This window comes from Lathamus discolor, chromosome 6, assembly GCF_037157495.1.
Source record: "Lathamus discolor isolate bLatDis1 chromosome 6, bLatDis1.hap1, whole genome shotgun sequence".
Classification (NCBI taxonomy): domain Eukaryota; kingdom Metazoa; phylum Chordata; class Aves; order Psittaciformes; family Psittacidae; genus Lathamus; species Lathamus discolor.
In genome coordinates, this window is record NC_088889.1 from 86,686,796 (window position 1) to 86,705,721 (window position 18,926).

The window sequence follows — 18,926 nt, forward strand, 5'->3', positions numbered from 1 at the left end:
CAAGTTCTCCACGTGTCTTTATTGCATCAGGGACCAAAGGCGCACACACCACCCATAGGAACCAGGAGCGGGGGACATGGTGGCCAAGCCTCCCCTTCAAGGCTCCCCATCCCGAGCCTTGCTGGGCGGCCCCATGGCAGGATGTGACAGTCCCCACCGCCTCCTCCATAGCAGCATCCCAGCTTCAAGGCCTGGAGCACTGAGCATCTTCCAGACAGTGATGGCTAGGTGGGGGTCACCCCCCAGCCCCCTGCTCACAGCCACTGCAGGGAGAAGCCCTGGCTGAGGCTAAGACCGAGGTCACTCACAGTGAGAACCTGTGGGAGGAGAGGAAACATTTTGGGGTACAGCCTCAGCCTGGGGATGTGGAGCATCCTGTCCCCTTCCCAGCCTGCCTGAGCTCCACTCCCCCTGAACACTGACATGGCAGGAGAGCCACCTCCTCAGCCACCAGCTCTGCCTGTGGCCCTTAGGGCTAGCAGAGAAGGGATGGAGACCCCTGAGGATGGGGCTTCCGCAGGACAGGGCACCCTGAGACGCGGCCATACCTGGTTGTCCAGGTAGGAGAACGGCTTCTCGTGGCCATTCAGGAGGACCTTGCTGGGTGGTTCTCGCACCCCAAAGATGCTCAGTGTGCCAATGGTGACTTCAGTGGCCTCAGCGCTGGCATGGAGGACAGCGGAGGTGAAGATGTTCTGCAGGAGGGGACAGCATGAGCTCAAGGTCCTGGGTACCATCAGACCCCCCTACCCTCCTCACTGCATCCCACCTGCGTGACATTGAACACCACATAGGAGTAGCTGCCCCGCTCGAAGGTGTCCAGGCTCTCTCCATCATCCCAGAAGAGGTCCCCCCAAGCAGTGCCACTCGAAGACATGGCCACGATGAGGCTCAGGGGGTTCCTTCGGGTTGCCTCGCTGGTGGTCCCTGGTTTCTGGGGTTTAAAGACATGGGTGCTGTAGGGCTGTGAGCACACGGGATGGGGGTCTGGGAGCTGAGGTGCAGGGGACACACACACACACACACGCTGTGGACAGCTCTGTGGAGGTGATGGATGGGTGCTTACCTGGGTGGGCAGGATGGCACCCTCCCGGATGTGCAGGTTGAGGTGATCCAGAGGGGCTGACATCTTCACCGTCTCCCCACTGCTGTTCATTGAAGAGCCCTGGGCAGGCAGCAAGAGATACAGGTATGAGGGGGTCCGGGGCACAACACAGGGCTTTGGGCATGGGTCTGGGATGGACCAGCCATCCCCACCCCCTTCCTCCATTAGGGCTTGCTGGGCTCAGCTGTGGCTTCCCATCAACAGACCCGATACGGTCAAGCAGGGACCATCCAACCCCAAACGAGCGCCGCGGTCCTCCTCACCGTGTAGAAGTCGTACCACATGCCACGGGGGACATAACCCGTGACCGAGTCCACCCCAGGATCCAGCACCGGTGTCACCAGCAGGCTCCGGCCCCACAGGAACTGCCTGTCCAGCCCCAAGGTGGTCACATCCTGGGGGAACCTGTGGCGGGATGGAAATGCCTCTTGATCAGCCACTCCTCCATGATCCAGTGCCTCCATAGCTCCTGGGGGGGATGCTCTTACTCAAAGAACAAGGGCCGGGCGACCGTGTCCCCTTGCAGGTGGGCATGGTGGAAAAGGGTGTAGAGGAAGGGCAGGAGGGAGTAGCGGGTCAGCAGCACGTCCTTCATGGCCGTCCTTGCCGCAGGGCTGAACACCGTTGGGTCCTGGGCCTGGGGGAGGCAAGGAGAGTCATCCCCATCCGCAGCCTCGCCAGGCATCCCCACTGCCCCTGACCTGCATCCCACAGCCTCCATCCCACATCTCGCATCTCACCCACGGAATGCCTCCCACTGACCTTCTCGTTCTGGGTGTTGTGGTTGCGAGCGAAGGGGTAGAAGGCACCGAGCTGCATCCAACGAGTGCACAGCTCCTCCGAGGTGCTGCCGGAGAAGCCGCAGATGTCCGCCCCGACCAGCGGGATGCCGAAGAGGCTGAAGCTCAGCAGCCCTGAGGGCAGGGACAGGGAGTTTCTGAGATGTCTCTGAGCAAACAAGAAGCTCGACGGAGCTGGGGGTGCTGGTAGGAAGGACCCGCGTGCTGTGCCACCCACCTGGGATGGAGTAATACATGTCCTTCCACTGGCTCCGGTTGTCACCCAGCCAGTGCCCCGAGTACCGGCCCTGGCTGGGGAAGGTGGAGCGGGAGATGACGAAGGGGCGCTTCCCCCGGATCTGGATCAAGGCGCTGGGAAACCACAGGGAGGGACAGAGGCAGGGGGTGAGAGCAGCACCCCAATAGTTCACCTTAGCCCACACTAGAGGAGGTAGAGGTCAGCACCATGGCAGCCCTGCAGTGCTAGAGGGTTGGCCAGAATATGGCAAAGGCTCATCATCAGGACTGGCTTCATCCCCCATATGCAGTGTCAGCTTCCCTCCTCTGATGGGTTATCCCATCCCAGAGGCTGTCAGCAGCCACAGCATTTGACCTTTTGGTCAGGCATTCAAATCCCCATCTTTTCCCTACACAGCTGTGAGCAGCAGGATTTCATCCCATCCCCAGGCCAGCAGGAAGCGGGATGCTTGTGTACCTTGCTGTGGCTTTGGCTTCCATCAGCCCATAGAGGTTGTGGAGGTTGTAGTGCACCGAGGCTTTCTGCTTTGCCGAGGCACACACTGTCTTTGCAGAGAGGGAATCGCCCAACACGGCTGCCAGGAGGGAGAGATGCTGTCAGCACATGGTGAGAGGGCTGCAGGGGATGCAGATCCCCCTGCCCTGCATGCTGGCTTTGGGGCATCCTTCCCACCACTGCCAACCACTGCCAAACTGGCACCAAAAGCTCATGCAGATGGTCCTATCCTGGTCCCTGACATGGCCTGACAAGTGTTCAAGGGCTGGGTGCGGATACTGGCACACGGAAGTAGGGATGGAGACATTCAGTGTGTGAAACAGAGATGCGATGTCTCTTAAAAATGGTTTTTCCCTATCACACCCAGTTACCAGTGATCTCCAAGCGCACAGTACCTACCAGCACAGCCTTGTATTTCATCTCCTTCCTTACCTGGTGTGTAGGGTGGGCTGTCGAGCTCTCCCGATGGGCAGCCTTCTTCAGACCCATCCATGAAGTTGGACGGCTCATTCATGTCCTAAGCAAAGAAAACAGTGGAGCAATTTCAAGGGGGAAGTTTTGGGGATTTGTGGATAGAGTGGATAAACTGCATTTGAAGGGAACAGACGGTGTGAGCAGAGCTGCTGGCAGGGAGTGACGTGGGGGCAAGGAGGGACTTACGATCCAGAGGCCGTCAAAGGGTACATGGGCATGGAAGCGCCGCAGGTTCTCCAGCCACCACTGGTGTGTGTCGGGGTTGGAGAAGTCTGCGAAGGCAGTGAAGCCAGGCCAGACCTGTGGGGACATCACAAAATGATGGCTTCAGTGAGCAAGTGGTTTGTGGGGTACCACCACACGGAACAGGGATGTGAGCATGCTGGAAGAACCAGGGGTGAAACAGGCAATAAACCCAGGCTGACTGCTTCGAGTCCTGGATGCTGCATGCACAGCATCCCTCCTGCTTCTGTGGTACCCTGAAGCATCGGGATGCTGAGGACACCCCAAGGTCTGGTGGGCAGTGGCAACTGATAAAGCAGCTACTCTGCCTCGTCTTGCACAAGCCCTGACACCACCTAGCCCAGGGCATGCCATGGAGAGGCCATGATTTCTCCACACTTGAGGAATTTTAGCTGATTTATTTTTCCCCTCATTTGCAGGCTACGTTAAAAGCCTCCTCCTTGTAGATAGCAAGGAAAAACTGGTGGGACCAAATGGCCAAGGGGGATACTGCGGAGCAGATCCGAAGGCACGTGCCCATCACAGACAACCTCCCCTCAGTCCAGAAGCAGGAAGGGACAGAAATCAGATGACCAGATTGGACTGAACTGCCAACTCCATTAAGCTCATATGACATCCACGGGCTCCTCTGCTGGGGCAGGGGCTGGCTCCCGAGGGCGCTGGAGATGCCAGGAGGTGACACACAGGGGTGAGAGCTGAGCCAAGCCCTGGCAATCATCCCGGAGAGGTCCCTTGGCCACTTGTCTTTCCCTCCAGCGTGAGGGATGAAACCCCAGCCCTGCTATTGCTCAGCGCCACAGGGCTGGGATTTCCCTCCAGAGCTCCTCACCTGCCCGATGAGCGTCTGCCCTTGGGTGGTGTTGAGGAACAAGCCCCGCCGCAAGCCTTCATCGAATGGCCAGTAGGAGCCGTTGGGGTTGGTGCTGCTGATGCCAGGATCCTGGGGATGAAGCAGAGTGTTAGTGCCATTTCTGGCAGGCCATAGCCTCTTCCTCATGCCAGGTTGGTGTGATTCAGAGAAGGGGACAACCCAGGCAGGGTCAGCCAGAGCTCACACACAGTGGCTGTTTCCCCCAAGGGGAACAGAAACTTGCTTCAACACATCTAAAGCACCACTTCTGCAAGTCTCCAGGACCCATCAGGGTGTTTCAGGAAGGGGGGGACAAACACAAGAATTCTCATGCTTGTGCAAGAAATGTCAGGTCACAGATGGGCTTGGGATACAAGGGGGAGTTCAACAGGGAGGGAACACAACCTTTCCCTTCCCAGGACCCCCAGCAAGCAGAACCAGTACCCCCTTTCCTTGTGGGGGGAAGAAGGGAGACCACAGCCAGGTCATGAGATCCCAGCACTCATGTGCGTGTGAGCACCACGAGTTAAACAGCCTGACCCGCAGTTCCTCCATCCTTTCACCCATGGGGATAAGGGCATCCCTGTGCTCCCGTAGCAGAAAGGAGCACAACACAATAACCTGACCCATGTCTCTGTGGCCACTGCACGGGGGGCATTTTCCAGTGGCAGTTCCAGTAGGGATCAGTCTTGGATAAAAATCCCTGGGGCTGGAGACAACCACGAGCTTTCCTTACGCCTCTATCATATCCTGGCTCTGCAGCCAAAACAGCACAGGGGGAGAGGAGGAGGAGTACCAAGATCATAACGTAGTGCTGCCCGTGTTTGTGCAGGTCTTCCACCAGCGACGGGAGGGAGGCAAATTTTTGGGAATCAAAGGTGAAGTCCCGGTACCCGTCCATGTAATCGATGTCATTCCACTGCGCATCCTGCGGGACAGAGGCTCAGGGATGGGTCATGGAGCCTGGACGCCCCCCCCCCCACCATAGGTCTGAGGAGCTACCTGAGGGATCTGGTAGTTCCTCATGGCTCTCACGGTCTGCCAGGTCTCATTGCTGGATCCATAACCCCAGCGGCAGAGGTGGAAGCCGAGTGCCCAAAAGGGTGGCATGGCCGGGAAACCTGCAGTGGGAAAGCAGGAGCGTGGATGGGGTGTCCCAAGAGAACAGCAGCATCTCAAAAGGATGGGAAGGGAATGGGAGATGGGGGAAAGGAGGTGCCTGCTGACCCCTCCCTACCTGAGAGGGCTGGGGACAGGGGTGAAGCTGGGGTGATATGGAAATGGGGCACAGGGAATGTGCCAGCAAATGGCCACATTGGATGCAGGCACTTACCTATCACCTGCTGGTACTGCTGGACGACCATATTGGGATCGGGCCCCAGGAAGATGTAAAAATCCAGCACCCCCCCGATGGTCCTCCAGGTCAGGCCTGGGGCGGGTTGCAGAGCCACCTCTTTGGTGAGGGGAAGAGAAGAAGACAGTGACGACTGCAGAGCAATCCCCAGACCCTGACCCCCCATGGCAGGGACCAGGCAGCACCACAGGCACTGGAACACAGAAATCCCTGCCTTGCGCTTAGCGGATGCTAAATGGGCATCTGGAGGCTTAAATCATCACTGGCTTACGTTGGGAGGTTGCTATCTTAGAAATCTGCTATTTAAGCCTAAAGCTGCACCATTCTCCCAGCTTCCACTTAAAGACCAAGCACATGCGGGGCTTACTTTCACATCCTCCTGCAAAACCCCCTCCTTAGTGCATCAAGAGCTACTTGTACAGGTGAGCAGGTGGGAGCAAGGGCTTTCCTAGAAGGAAAAGGAGAGGGCCCTCAAACGTCAGCTCAGGTGGCTGCATCTCACAGGAGCTCCTGCTGTGGAGCATCCCCGCACTACAGCGAGCGCAGCTGGAGCTATGAGAGATGCAGTGTCACAGCATCAACCCAGCTGGCTGCAAGCGGCGGCTGCCGGCGAGGACACGGGTGGTTGCCGGTGCCATTCCCAACACGGCAGGAGCCCGCGGGAGCTGCTGTGTTACCAGCTGGCAGATCCCACAGCTGGGAACGGCATGGGTGGCAGATGGCATCACCGGCTGCGCCCTGTGCCACGCTGCCAGGCCTAGGGGCAAGGATGTCATGGGTGGAGGGGGAACGGGCACAGACCCACACACAAGGGACTTGCTTTTCTGATGGCAACTTGGCAGCTGGGTGTGTGGTTAAACTGCTCGGCAGTTGCTAAAGAGCCTCGCTGTAGCCAGGAAACAGATGGCGATGCTCAATAACGGAGCTATCAAACCACATCTTTCCCTTTCATGGCTTCCTCTCGCCCCAGGTTCCCAAACCGGCTGCTCCAGCATCTCCCATGTGGCCCCACCTGCCAGGGACAAGCTGGTCTGGAATGTCCCAGATCACCTACCCATTGCGTTGCTGTTGAGGAGGAAAACCCCGTGAGCATCTCCACCTTCCTCCATCAGCAGGTAGAAGGGGTGAGCACCATACAGGTTGAACGATTCCTGCAAAGAGGAGGTGATGGCTGAAAGAGAGCAGCTCTGGGGCAAAGCAGGAGAGCCCCTGTGTCACCAGGGATGAATGAATGGCCCCAAGTTGCACCTGCTGCACATAGAGGACAAGGCGAGGGATACGGATGGTTTCAGAGCTGTGAGGCTGCTTCTTTCTCACAGCTTTGGGGCTGATAGCGAGCTGGGCTGGGCGAGGGGGAAACCTGCCTCATCACAACATGTTGCATGAGCAGCAGGGTGGAGCAGAAAGCACTTGAAGTGCCAAGAGCATTTTGCAATTGCACTGAAATCCTCCTGGTACGTGTCTGCCCGCCAGCCCTGACCACCCCCTGCCTCTCCCACTCCTGCTGCCCACCCCCTGATGTGCTTTCCCAGGGTGGTAGAGAGTGGTACCCCCTTCTCCTCACCCCCTGCATCCCCATGGGGAGGGGGGAGATGGTACCGTGGGAGACACATCGCGGGCCCACAGCGTGAGGGTGCTCCAGTCCATGCTGTGCAGGAGGGGGCCGCGGTGCTCCCCCAGCCCGTAGAGAAACTTCGACGGGAGCGATGTGGATATCTGGAGAAACTGGTCAGCGAAGATCAACGGGGCCACAGTGGTGTTGAGCCTGCCGAGGTGACACGGAGAGAGAGAGGAGGTCAAGAGGGGAGATGAGGGGTGGCCATGAGGGTTAGGGGTGGCAGCTATACAGTGTGGGCCACTGTGAGGAGGCAGATGAGGGGTGGATGTGACTTGTGATTGTGAGAGATCAGTTTGCCCTTAGTGGTATGGTTTAGTGGTGGGCTTGACGGTCCTCGGGTAATGGTTGGGTTCGATGATCTTAAAGGTCTTTTCCAACCTAGTTAATCCTATGATTCTAAGAGAGGATCCTGGGACCCACTGGGATCCACTTGCCCATCAACAACTGACCCCTTTGCTCTTGAAGCATCCCAAGGGTCAGTGCAGCATTATGTGTCCCACACCACCTCCAGCCTCAACACATTGGCCCAGGCAGCAAATTCGGGTCTGACTGGAGATGGGGCACAGCCCGAGGCTGAATCAGCCTGACCCAGCATGGCTCAGCCTTTCCTTTGACACCAGAAGTTTCCACCCAGGTTATTATTAACCATCAGTGGTGGTGGGGTTTCTCAGCCTGCTGTTGCTGATAAGCACCTCTCAAGGATGGACAACAGGCACCAGCAAACAGGAAGAAGGAGGAAAGGATGGGATCCCAAAACACCCTGGCCATACGTTGACCTGCTGTTGGTGCTCACCAACAGCTCAGGGTGGGCAAAGCCTTGGAGGTGACTGAGCAGTGCCGCAAAGCAGTCCTTTTCCACAGAAAGCCTGAAGCTGTGTGTGTCCCTACTGCTTGGACAGCCAGGGAAACCCAAAACCAGGGTGAAGCAGGCAAAGCCACAACGTTCTTGCGGCCCTTTCCCTGAGCCACCAGGTGCCTTATTGGTGACGTGCTGTGACCTGCACAAGGGCTGCTGTAGGACATGGAGAGGAATTAGGGCACTGGGAGGTTTTTGGACGGGTGCTGATCCCACCCAGCCCTGCCACAGCCACAGCAAGAACGTGGCTACCTGTGGGGGCAGAAGCCACATGCTGCAAGGAAAGATGAGCACAAAGAGTAATTATTGGCTGGAGACTTTGTAGTGTGGGAATTCCCTCTGGGAATGATGCTGCAGCATGCCTATGGTGGGATGAGTTTCCCCCCACCCATTGCAGGACGCAGAGGAGATGGGTTCTTACAGCACCATCCCTGTCGCTCTGCGCCGCAGCACCACCCCAAAGGGATCCCAGGAGAAGTCCAGGCTGTAGATGGGATTTTCTGCTTTCTTCATTGCCCGGGGAACCTCGAGAGGAACCTCGTACCGTGGGTTGGCCGCATCCGTTATCTGCAAAATGGAGAAAACATGTAAAAACAGACCAGCAAAGCAAGAGGGCAAAGGGTTGGAGCTGCTCATTGGCCACATACAGCCATGTCTGGAGCACAGCATCTTGCAGACTCTGTCTGAGCAGGGTCACCTATGGAATGGAGGGATGCAGGAGAGCAGCCAGCGGGAGGCTCACCTTGATGTGCAGCCGCGTGTCCGTCTCGAACTCCACATCCAGCCTCAGCATCTCGATGTCCCGGGGGTAATAGGCCTTCTCCCGCCGCACCAGCAACCCCACCATGCCCAGCGCCGTCTGATTGAGGCTCTCCAGGGTGTAGCTGGGGAAGTCAGGGGGGTAGAAGCACCAGGGCACCCCTCGCTTGCCCCCCGCCGGTGGTGGGCTCTCGATGAAGCAGCACCCTCGGCTTTCACAGAGCTGCTGTGTCACCACCACGCGCCGCTCTGGGTAGCAGTCAAAGCGGTGGCTTTCGGGTACCAGGAGACACTTGGGGGGCAGCGTGGGTCGGGGCCAGCCCACTGATACCTGCTGCAGCACCCAGACGGTGACGGCACTCAGCAGCACGGCGGCCACCAGCAGCCCGCTGCCCACCCAGCACGGGGCCAGCTTCCCGTGGCCGGTGGGCGCTGGGGCAGCCCCTTCCTCCTCCAGCCGGCATGCTGATGGCTGCGTCAGCTTCTGGTACGACTTCATCGTGCTGGTGCTGGAGCGAGGGGGAGAAGGAGGCAAACATGAAGGAGATGGAATAGGGGAGCTCACTGAGCCTCAGGGATGGCTTTCCCATTCCCTGTGCCTGTGGTTCAGGCAGAGCCTGCCCACCTCAGCACCCTGCACCGTGATGGCTGTGCCCTTGGCTAAGATACACGCAGCAAACGTGGCAAAGGATGGCTTTCGGGTGGGCCTGACCCTTCTGGAGCGTGGGGAGATGCTGCCCTATGACTCTCCGGCAGCCCCAAGGAACAAGGCAGCATTTGCCTATTCCTGGCGGCTGGCAGAGAGGCCCCTCAGGTTTTCCCCAGGTCTGAATTTATGGGCTGCAGCGTTTCTGGAAGCTGCAAGCAAAACCGAGCTCCGTTTGCACATGGGAACAGAGCTGTGATGCTGGGAGCTGCAGCTCTGAGGTGCAGAGCATCCTCTGCCATCACCCAAACCCCTGAGTCAGAGCTTTTAGCCTCAGGAAGGGCTGGGTGAGGGATGGCAAGGAATATGCAGTCAGCCTTTGCCTCCCACTGACAGACCTGACTTTTACAACCTCTTAGGCAAACATCTCCTAGACCGTAAGCAAAGGAGACCCCCGCGGTCCTGCTGAGTGCAGGGAGCAATCCCAGCACCTTGAATAAGAGACACAACTTTCTTCTCCGCATCTCCCTCCCAAGCCATAAGCACTCAGACCCTGCACACCTCCTCACTGCAAAGGCTCAGCAAAACGGCTCTCTCAGAAAGGCAGATTTTATTCCCCGACACCACAATGGCTCAACCTGCCACGGCCTGGCTCCGAAGCAGCCAGGTCACTTCCCCACGCGTGAGTCCCCCGGGGGTAGCAGCACCCACCCGGCATGCGAACCCCGGGGTCCTCGGCGTGCCACCAGCCCACGGCCCCGTGCTCATGCGATGCTACCCCGCAGCCGTGGCACGCAGTGTGGGGACCGGGACACCCAGCGCCTGCTGCCGTGGGCTCCCCAGCCCTGCCCGGGGAAGGCAGCGCGGTCCGGGGCCCCCCTGCCCCGCCTGCCCGATCCCCGGTCCGGCCTCTCCAGGCGCTTACATACACGTGTCTCCTCTTGACATTGTGGCTCCGGGCGGGCAGCGGGCTGCAGGCAGCGGGCAGGCAGCGGGCAGGCAGCGGGCAGAGCCCTCAGCCGCCGCAGCAATGCCTGCTCCGCCGTAAAAACCCTACGAGCCGCCCGGTCCTACCGCTCCTCTCTAGTAGCTGCGCCTCCACACACGCCTCCCAGGACCCTTGCCAGCCGCATGCTTGCTTGCTTGCTCCTCTGGTCTGTGTGCTTTCTATCTGTATGTTTTAATACATATATATCTACACGCAACGTTGCTCGGACGACACGAGGTGCACGTTATGGGAGATGAGTGATTGTTTAGATTTTTCCCAGCCCGGATGCACTCAGGGTCATAGAATCATAGAATAGCTTGGTTTGGAAGGGACATTCAAAGGTCATCTGGTCCAACCCCCTGCAATGAGCAGGGACATCTTCAAATAGATCAGGTTACTCAGAAACGAATCCAGCCTGGTCTTGCATGTCTGCAGGGCTGATGCATCCACCACCTCCCTGGACAGCCTGTGCCAGTGTTTTACCACACTCACTATAAAGAATTTTTTCCTCGCATCCAGCCTTTTAGTTTAAAACCACCTCCCCTCATCCTATTGCAACGGGCCCTGCTAAAATGTCTCTCCCATCCTTCTTATAGGCCCAATTTAAGAACTGAAAGGCTGCAATAAGGTCTCCCTGGAGTCTTCTCCAGGCTGAACAGCACCATCTCTCTCAGCTTTTCCTCGTAGGAGAGGTGCTCCATTCCCCTGATCATTTCTGTGGCCCTCCTCTGGACCCATTCCAACAGGTCCATATCTTCCTGGCCTGAGGACTCCAAAGCTGTATGCAGTACTCCAGGGTCTCAGAACCAGGAGTATTAATGTCCTCTTTCAGGGTAAGAACACTTCACCCAAAGCAGCCTGAAAGAGGTGCCTGTGCTGAATCCAGCACCATGGTTTCAGGGAACTGTGATGCTGGATGTGTTTTGAGCACACGGGTGGGCTAGCCCCAAAACAAAGCCGTTTCGCCATCCAGGTTTTCACCAGAGGTCCTTTTTCCTGTGCTCTCCTGTTCATCCTTAAGTGTCCATAACTGCAGGAAAGCCCAGGCTTTCACACTCTCAGGGGACTGGAGAGCTCTTCGTTGTTTACTATAAAGGCCACTGCAGTCTAAAGGTCAGCAGCGAAGGACAACAGACCTTCGGAACAGAGCTGCTTTCCACAGGGAATTAAAACAGAAAGTAAGAGCTGTTGAGAACAGGGTGATTCACCCAGAAACAGGATTTCAGGCTACACAACATCCCCCCCCCCCCCCCATGCCATATGCGACCTGACAAACCCATGCTGTTGCAAAGACTGCAGAAAATACCCCGGTTGTGGTGAGCTCCATGCATGTGTCTGACACCACAGAAGGTAACACCCCACCCAGGATACAGCCAGGCCATCCCTCCTGCTTTGGGGACCATCTTTGGATAGATGTCTCAGGGAAAAGCCTTGGATGATGCAGGATGGCTCCAGCCACTCCTGGTTATGCCCACCACAGGGGCAGGTGGCCCAAGGCTCCCACCACCAGCATCCTGCTCCTTGCTTGTCTTGACTCTCTGAGCCACCGGGACATAAACAAGATCTGGAGACAAACCTCAGAGGCAACAACGGGGACCATGGGGATGGTTGAAATCTGCCCTCCAACCCCAAGCTCACCCTGTCACAGCATCCAGGGCAGGTTTGCAGCCAGAGTCTGCAGCTTGAGGAGAGGTGGAGGCCAACGCTGTTGTAGTCACACTGGGTGGAAGATTCATGCCACCATCCGGGAGCTTTAACCACCCTCATTACTCCAGTTCCAATAAGAAATAGGGGTTTCTTAACAGCAGGGAGGTGCATCTGTCACATGCAGCCATGGGGCTGTGCCAGGTGTGGGGCTGCCCATGTTTTGCAGCTAGAGTTGTGCAAAGGGAGCAGTGAAAGACAGGATCTTACTCAAAGCCTCACATGTGGCCCTTAGATCTTCTCAAACAAGGTTATTTGTCCCTGAGGCTGGAAAGCACGAATTGCATGGGGCAGACGCAGTCCTTCTAATAGAGTTATGAGCATGGAAAAATGAAAGGGAGCCCAGTTTCGATGGAGACAGTTGGGTTTGGGCAATCGCTGGGTTATTACGTGGTTTTGGATGTGTTTTCATCATTACTGGATGCTCCCAGGATCCAACACGCCTGGGATCTCTGGGGTCAGGGTGCTGTGTTAGCAGCTCTCACAACCACACAGGGAAAGAGCAAGAGCCGGGTGTGGAATCTGGCTCCAGGTCAGGATGCGGGCCTGCTGCAGTGCTCACGGGCTCTGAGACCCAACCGGCAGAGGATGAGCCCTCTGGCATGAGGGTGCAGAACGCTCTGGGGCTGGTCTGGGCCGGAGGGAGCCTGGCAGTTGGGGGGTGAGTGGACGGGGACACATGCACTGGGTCACGGTGCTTGGCACTGCACACCTTGGTTATGGGGACACACACACACATATACATGCACACATATACATACATACATATTCACACATACACATGTACACATACATACATACACATACATATACATGCATACACACACATATACATACATACATATTCACACACATACGTATTCACACACATACATATACATACATACACATATGCATACATATACACACCAGAAGGCTGTGCTGCCATTCAGCGAGGCCTGGACAGGCTGGAGAGTTGGGCGGGGAGAAACTTGATGAAATTTAACAAGGGCAAGTGTAGAGTCTTGCATCTGGGGAAGAACAACCCCTTGTACCAGTACAGGTTGGGGGGTGACCTGCTGGAAAGTAGCGAAGGGGAAAGGGACCTGGGGGTCCTGGTGGATAGGAGGATGACCATGAGCCAGCAATGTGCTCTTGCGGCCAAGAAGGCAAATGGCATCTTAGGGTGCATTAGAAAGGGAGTGGTTAGTAGGTCAAGAGAGGTTCTCCTCCCCCTCTACTCAGCCTTGGTGAGGCCGCATCTGGAATATTGCGTCCAGTTCTGGGCCCCTCTGTTCAAGAAGGACAGGGAATTGCTTGAAGGAGTCCAGCACAGAGCCACAAAGATGATTAAGGGAGTGGAACATCTCCCTTATGAGGAGAGGCTGAGGGAGCTGGGTCTCTTTAGCTTGCAAAAGAGGAGACTGAGGGGTGACCTCATCAATGTTTACAAATATGTAAAGGGTAGGTGTCAGGATGATGGAGCTAGGCTTTTTTCAGTGATATCCAGTGATAGGACAAGGGGCAATGGGTGTAAACTGGAGCATAGGAAGTTCCACGTTAACATCAGGAAGAACTTCTTTACTGTAAGAGTGACAGAGCACTGGAACAGGTTGCCCAGGGGGGTTGTGGAGTCTCCTACACTGGAGATATTCAAGGCCCGCCTGGACAAGTTCCTGTGTGATGTACTGTAGGTTACCCTGCTCTTGCAGGGGGGTTGGACTAGATGATCTTTTGAGGTCCCTTCCAACCCTTGGGATTCTGTGATTCTGTGATATTCACATACATATACATACACATGTACGCATACATATACATGCATGCACACACATATACATACATATTTACACACATAAATACATACACATGTACTCTTACAAATACATACACATACATGCATAAACACACATATACATACATACATATTCACACACATATACATATGCACGTACACATACATACATATATATACACACATATGCATACATATTCACACACATACATACACATATGCATACATATTCACACATACATATATACATATTCACACACATACATACATGTATACATAAACACATATGTGCGCGTGCGCGCACACACACAGACACACAGAGACACACACACACACACACACACACACAGGGTCACGGTGCTCGGCGCTGCGCACCCCGATATATGTGTGTGTGTGTGTGTGTGTGTGTGTGTGTGTGTGTGTGTGTGTGTGTGTGTGTGTGTGTGTGTGTGTGTGTGTCTGTGTGTCTGTGTGTGTCTGTGCGTGTCTGTGTGTGTCTGTGTGCGCGCGTGTGTTGGGAGGTAGTCACGTGACGCCGCCACTCCACCCCGCTCCCCGCGCCCTTCTCCATGAATGAACCGCGCGGGGGGGTGGGCGTGGCCTCGGGGGTGGTGACGCGCCGGCGGCGGGGCGGGGCGGGGCCGGGCCGGGCGGGGTGACGCGCGGCGTGACGCGCCATGCCGGAAGCGGCGGGGGCGCTGGTTGGTCGGCGGCGCGGCGGGGGGGAGGGGGCCGCCCCGCGCTTGTTGTTGTCCGCGGGACTCGCTGGCAGGGACGGAGGGAGCCGCGCAGCGCCCCCGCCACCGGCCCCGCCGCCCCCCGCCGCCGCCCCCCGCCACGGGCGCGCAGGTGAGGAGGAGCCGCCCGGTGCGGCGGGGTTGGGGGGGGTCTGCTGGGGCTGGGGGGGTGTGAAGGGAGACGCGGAGGGGGGGGGGGGGTGTTGGTCCGTGCGGTGCAGCTGACTGAGGTGGGGTGTGCGGGGGGGGGGGGTGGGGGGTGTGAGGTGGGGGGCAGCGGCTCGGCACGGTCCGGTCGGGTCCGGTTGGGCGCGGCGGCTGAGGTAAAAGTGCTGAGTCACCACCGCGCCGGGCACGTGGTGCCGCCGCCCCTCGCACCGGGCCGGGCCGGGCGGCGCGCACGTGGGCCCCGGCGGGGACGGGGGCGCCGGGGGAGCGCTCGGCTTGGCCGCACCGTGGAGAGGAGGAGGAGGAGGAGGCGGTGAGGGGTGGGGGGGGCTCGGCGGGACCCGCGGTCACATCTCCCCCAGCCCAGCGTCCCGTCCGCGGGCCGGGCCCGGCGGGTGCCGCCGCACCGCGAGGTCCCTGCGGGAGCGGCCGCGCCTGGGCTCCGCTTTCCTCTTGTTTGTTGTTGTTGTTGTTGTTCCCCCTCCCCTCGAGGCTGAGCGCGCTGCCTCTGCCGTTGAATGGCTCTTAAAATACATGAGGAAACCTGTTGTGACGCCGCGCGCTCCCGGGTCTAAAAATAGCTGCTTTTGTAGTACGGAGGGAGCAGCCGGTGCCGGGCGGCGTGCGGCGGGCACCGGGCGGGGCGGCGGCCTCGCGGAGCTGCCCTCTGCCCCCGGAGGCACCGCTCCCGGTCCCCTGGGCTGCGAGGCGCGGGTTGCGTTTGGAAGGAAACGCGGAGAGGAGCGTGGTTGGGATCGGGCCGGTCCCGGAGCCTGTCGGGGGGGGGGGGGGGGGAAGGTCAGCAAACGGGGTGCTCTGCAGCCGCGCAAGGATGGGGCAGCGGGAGGGAAGGGGACGGTGACACTGTGGGTGCCGTGGGACCGTCTGGTGGGCGCTGGACGGTTTGGGGGTTTAGTCAGTGATGGGGTGGGTGGGGGAGCCTCGCCCGGGCTCCCCATGGAGGCGGTGGTATAAGGTGGGGAAGCAGACGGGCCGCGAGTGAGGGGAACGGCGATCTCAGTATGTCAGGGTCTGTTTCCTTCCTCCTCCTCTTCCTCAGGCTGAGAGCCCGCTCCCTTCCCTCGTGGGCTGCTCCGCGGAGGGTTTCTCTTACGGATTGCGCTGAAAGCAGGCCATGAGGTCTCAAATTAGGAACGAGCCCCCTTTGGGCAAAGTTGTTACAGAAAAGGGAAAGGCCTCCATTTTCACTTTCACCTGGCACCCACCTCCTTTGCTATCATAGTCCTGAAGCTCAGCCGAGGGTGGGCAGGGGGAACTGGTGAGAGGAAAGTGTTTCCCGGGAAAGCTGCACGCCTTTCAGTCCTCACAAGCCCTGTCCGTGGCGATGCACAGCCCTGTGCCCCAGCCCGGGCGGGGTTTAGCAGCACATGGATTTACCTTGTGGGGCTTTTTTTCCTCACTGCTGAAACGGGTGCGTGTTGGTCCGGTTTTCCCCCCTCTCCTTCCGTGTGTACACGGTGCTGCTTTTGGAGAAGCCTTCCTCGTGGAGTCACTTCCTAGAGGTGATGGACATCATGGTTGCCCAATGGCAGCGCACTCGGCTGCGCGGCACCCGAGTTAACTCTGCTCCTACCCGGTGGAGGTGCTGAATGGGGGTCCGGCAGCAGCGGGGTGATTGCTGCAAGGTTGGGGCACGCCATGACTCTCGCCTTCAAGACACCCTGCCTGCTTGTGCAGGCTCTGAGCCGTCAGGGCTTTGTGCCACAGCAGCGTTCAGCGTTGCTGGTTGTATTGTGCCAGGCTCGTGCCCTGCTTCGCAAGCGTTTCTGAACCAGAGGCAGAAACGTGTTAGCTCTCTTTTTGTTTGCCTGTCGAGGCTAGCGTGCTTTGTCATGTTTTATGTCATTTCTGCGCCGTCACCCGTCTCGGCAATCTGTTGCGGCAAGGAGTTCAGTACCGCTGTGTGCCTCCTGAAAGGGAAAAATACAGATCAGCTTGATACGGTCTTATTTCCATCAGTGTTTGGAAGATGATTAATGGTGTGGAATGCGCTGCAGAACTTGGTATTGAAAATCTCTAGCTGTGTGAGATGTCTGGGAAGCGAAGAAAGGACAGCTGGGAGCGCTGGCCCCCGCGGCAGTCGGGGTTTGTGGGATAAGCTTGCTCACTGATCATTTCTGTAAACATCCAGCTGTGAAGTACTTGAGCGGTGCTAGCACTTTCAATTATCAGGAAGTTTCAGGCTCAGCACCCTGTAGAGATGAGCAGGCAGTTTCCACTTCTGTCTGAGCTATTGTTTCAGGCTGCCTTCAAACTCGGGCAAGTGATAGAGTGCTCTGTGACCATCAACACAAGAAATGGGGGGGGATGCAGTAATGAGAGCGATTACCCTTCCGCTAAGCTCCCGAGCAGAGGGACAGGTTGCATAGTGAGTCACACTGCTTTGCAGTATCGCAGGACCCTGAATAGCGATGTGCTGTGTTCCATTTTTAGCAGCTGATGAAGATGTCCAACTCGATGGCTGGCACGTGGGGTCAGGAGCAGCGTAGCTAGGAATCCCAATCACAGCTCTGCCCCAGGATCTGGCTGTGCATCCGAGCAAGTTATTTGTTGCTCAATGACTTAGCTTGGCTGTCAGAGGAGGTGCATCTCTGGGCTAGTGATGCTGAGGCATAATTCTGGTGTAGCTCTGTCACTGTGTTTTGTAAGCACGTGATGGAAAAAGCGCCGTATGCTTGTCAGTACCAGGGCTCGCTGCTGCATACCTTTCCCTTTCAGCCACCTCCTTGGTGGCGTTTCTGAGGTGACACGCAAGCATGCCCTCCTGGCACCCCGTATCCTCTGCTGCCCGGTCATAGGCTCTCTGCAGCATCTAACTAGGTTGTTTACCAGACCACTGAAGTCTGATATGTGTCCAGGCTTCCCCAGAGAGCGCCTCAGAGAGCCGTGTCCTGGCAGCTTTCAAATGTGCTCTGAAGGTTCCTGAATCTCCACTTTGCTGTTGGACGCTGGTTCCGATCCATAAGGGAAACGGAAAGCTGGCCAGCTGGGCGAGGGCTGCATGGAGCTCCTCTAGAACAGTAAACAGTGACTCACCCCCTCCTTGTGTCTTCTCTCCCTTCATGTCAAATATACTGCCTCGCATATGCTTCTACTCTCTGATTCACACCATCAGCCCGTCCCTCCCCGCTCTCATTACAAATGACTGACAAGCGTCAGTCTGCTTTACAGGATGTGTGAAGATTGTCAGAGCAGGAGAATGGCTTCTTGAATGATAGGGAGAAGGATGGTGCTCTGCCTACCATGCTGCAACATGCTGGAAATCCATGTCATGCCTCTGAGCAGCAGAGGCACGGCCACGAAGATTTAAGCGTCTCTGGTTCCCTTCACCTGTCAGCTCAGATGTTATCCTTGGTAGGCACTTCCATTTGGGTAGCACTTTGGAGCTGGGAATAACTTGTGAATAGATGAGAAATTTAACTAAAATAGCTGCCTGGGGATTAAATCACTGCATTTGGGATTGAGTAAAGTATTCTCTGTGTAACTGTGCTCAGTGGCAGAGATCCCCATTGCTGCTTGAACCTCACGCTGTTTTTCTGCCCTCTGGAAGTCATCACTGGCCTGGCTGGAAGCGAGGGTTGCATGTTTTCACTTTGCTGTATGTGTCTGAGGATGGAGGCTGAACACCGGCAGGGCTGCGTGCCAGGCTCTCATGTTCTGGCCAGGGTTGTCTTTCAGTGTAGAAAGAGTTTCAAGATTCGAATTCATCCGCAGTTGTCGGGTGTCAGCAGTGACTTGATAGTAATTCCTTAATACGCAACGTGCTTTGAAAGCCCTGTAGCGTGGAAAGTCTGAAATCCCATTCTGGCATGTTTTATTCCTTAATTGCAAGCCTGGTGTGGAAAGCGCCATCCTACCTCTGCCCGAATCAGGCTTTCTGCTCTCTTCCCCTTTCAAAGCAAAGGAATGGCGATCCCTATAGATGGTCCAAGCCGAGACCGTGAGGCTTGGGATGTCAGCCAGAGACCTCCAGGTTTTTGGGAGGATGCTGCAAGAGGCTGAGGAATAGACTGAGAGAGGGAGAGGGCGTTGGCAAGGCTGTCAATGGGTAACTTTATTGCAGAATTACAAGGGCGCTTTATGTAACACACAGTCAAAA

At 57.1% G+C, this 18,926-nt stretch overlaps 3 protein-coding genes across 7 annotated transcripts in view; 1 reads left to right on the top strand and 2 right to left on the bottom strand.

Annotated features, from left to right (window-relative positions):
- On the bottom strand, positions 1-16,308 carry LOC136016817 (lysosomal alpha-glucosidase-like). 3 transcript variants are annotated; one of them, XM_065684489.1, is made up of 20 exons: positions 16,205-16,308; positions 8,776-9,301; positions 8,455-8,600; positions 7,159-7,324; positions 6,614-6,710; positions 5,539-5,658; positions 5,208-5,326; positions 5,002-5,133; positions 4,185-4,295; positions 3,299-3,412; positions 3,071-3,155; positions 2,600-2,717; positions 2,123-2,256; positions 1,868-2,019; positions 1,594-1,742; positions 1,369-1,510; positions 1,067-1,165; positions 770-934; positions 549-695; positions 1-317 (listed from the first exon to the last, which is right to left on the bottom strand). In XM_065684489.1, the coding sequence occupies exons 2-20, from the start codon at positions 9,289-9,291 to the stop codon at positions 255-257; spliced, it is 2,775 nt and encodes a 924-aa protein (XP_065540561.1). In that variant the 5' UTR covers positions 9,292-9,301; positions 16,205-16,308; the 3' UTR covers positions 1-254. The 3 variants fall into 3 exon arrangements, with proteins under 3 accessions (XP_065540561.1, XP_065540559.1, XP_065540560.1); XM_065684487.1 differs by lacking the exon at positions 16,205-16,308 and adding an exon at positions 10,364-10,727; XM_065684488.1 differs by lacking the exon at positions 16,205-16,308 and adding an exon at positions 10,368-10,726.
- Positions 11,845-16,467, bottom strand: LOC136017520 (proline-rich protein 2-like). Its single transcript, XM_065685834.1, has 4 exons — positions 16,401-16,467; positions 15,403-15,579; positions 14,431-15,330; positions 11,845-11,990 (listed from the first exon to the last, which is right to left on the bottom strand). The coding sequence occupies exons 1-4, from the start codon at positions 16,465-16,467 to the stop codon at positions 11,845-11,847; spliced, it is 1,290 nt and encodes a 429-aa protein (XP_065541906.1).
- The window catches only part of MAFK (MAF bZIP transcription factor K), a 13,893-nt gene continuing 9,586 nt past the window's right edge, over positions 14,620-18,926 (top strand). The window contains exon 1 of one of the 3 annotated variants that reach the window (XM_065684495.1): positions 14,620-14,750. The gene's annotated coding sequence lies outside the window, so the exon portion shown is untranslated. Of the gene's footprint in view, positions 14,751-15,020; positions 15,120-18,926 lie in introns of those variants that run through there. The other 2 variants (XM_065684493.1, XM_065684496.1) reach the window with 2 other exon arrangements.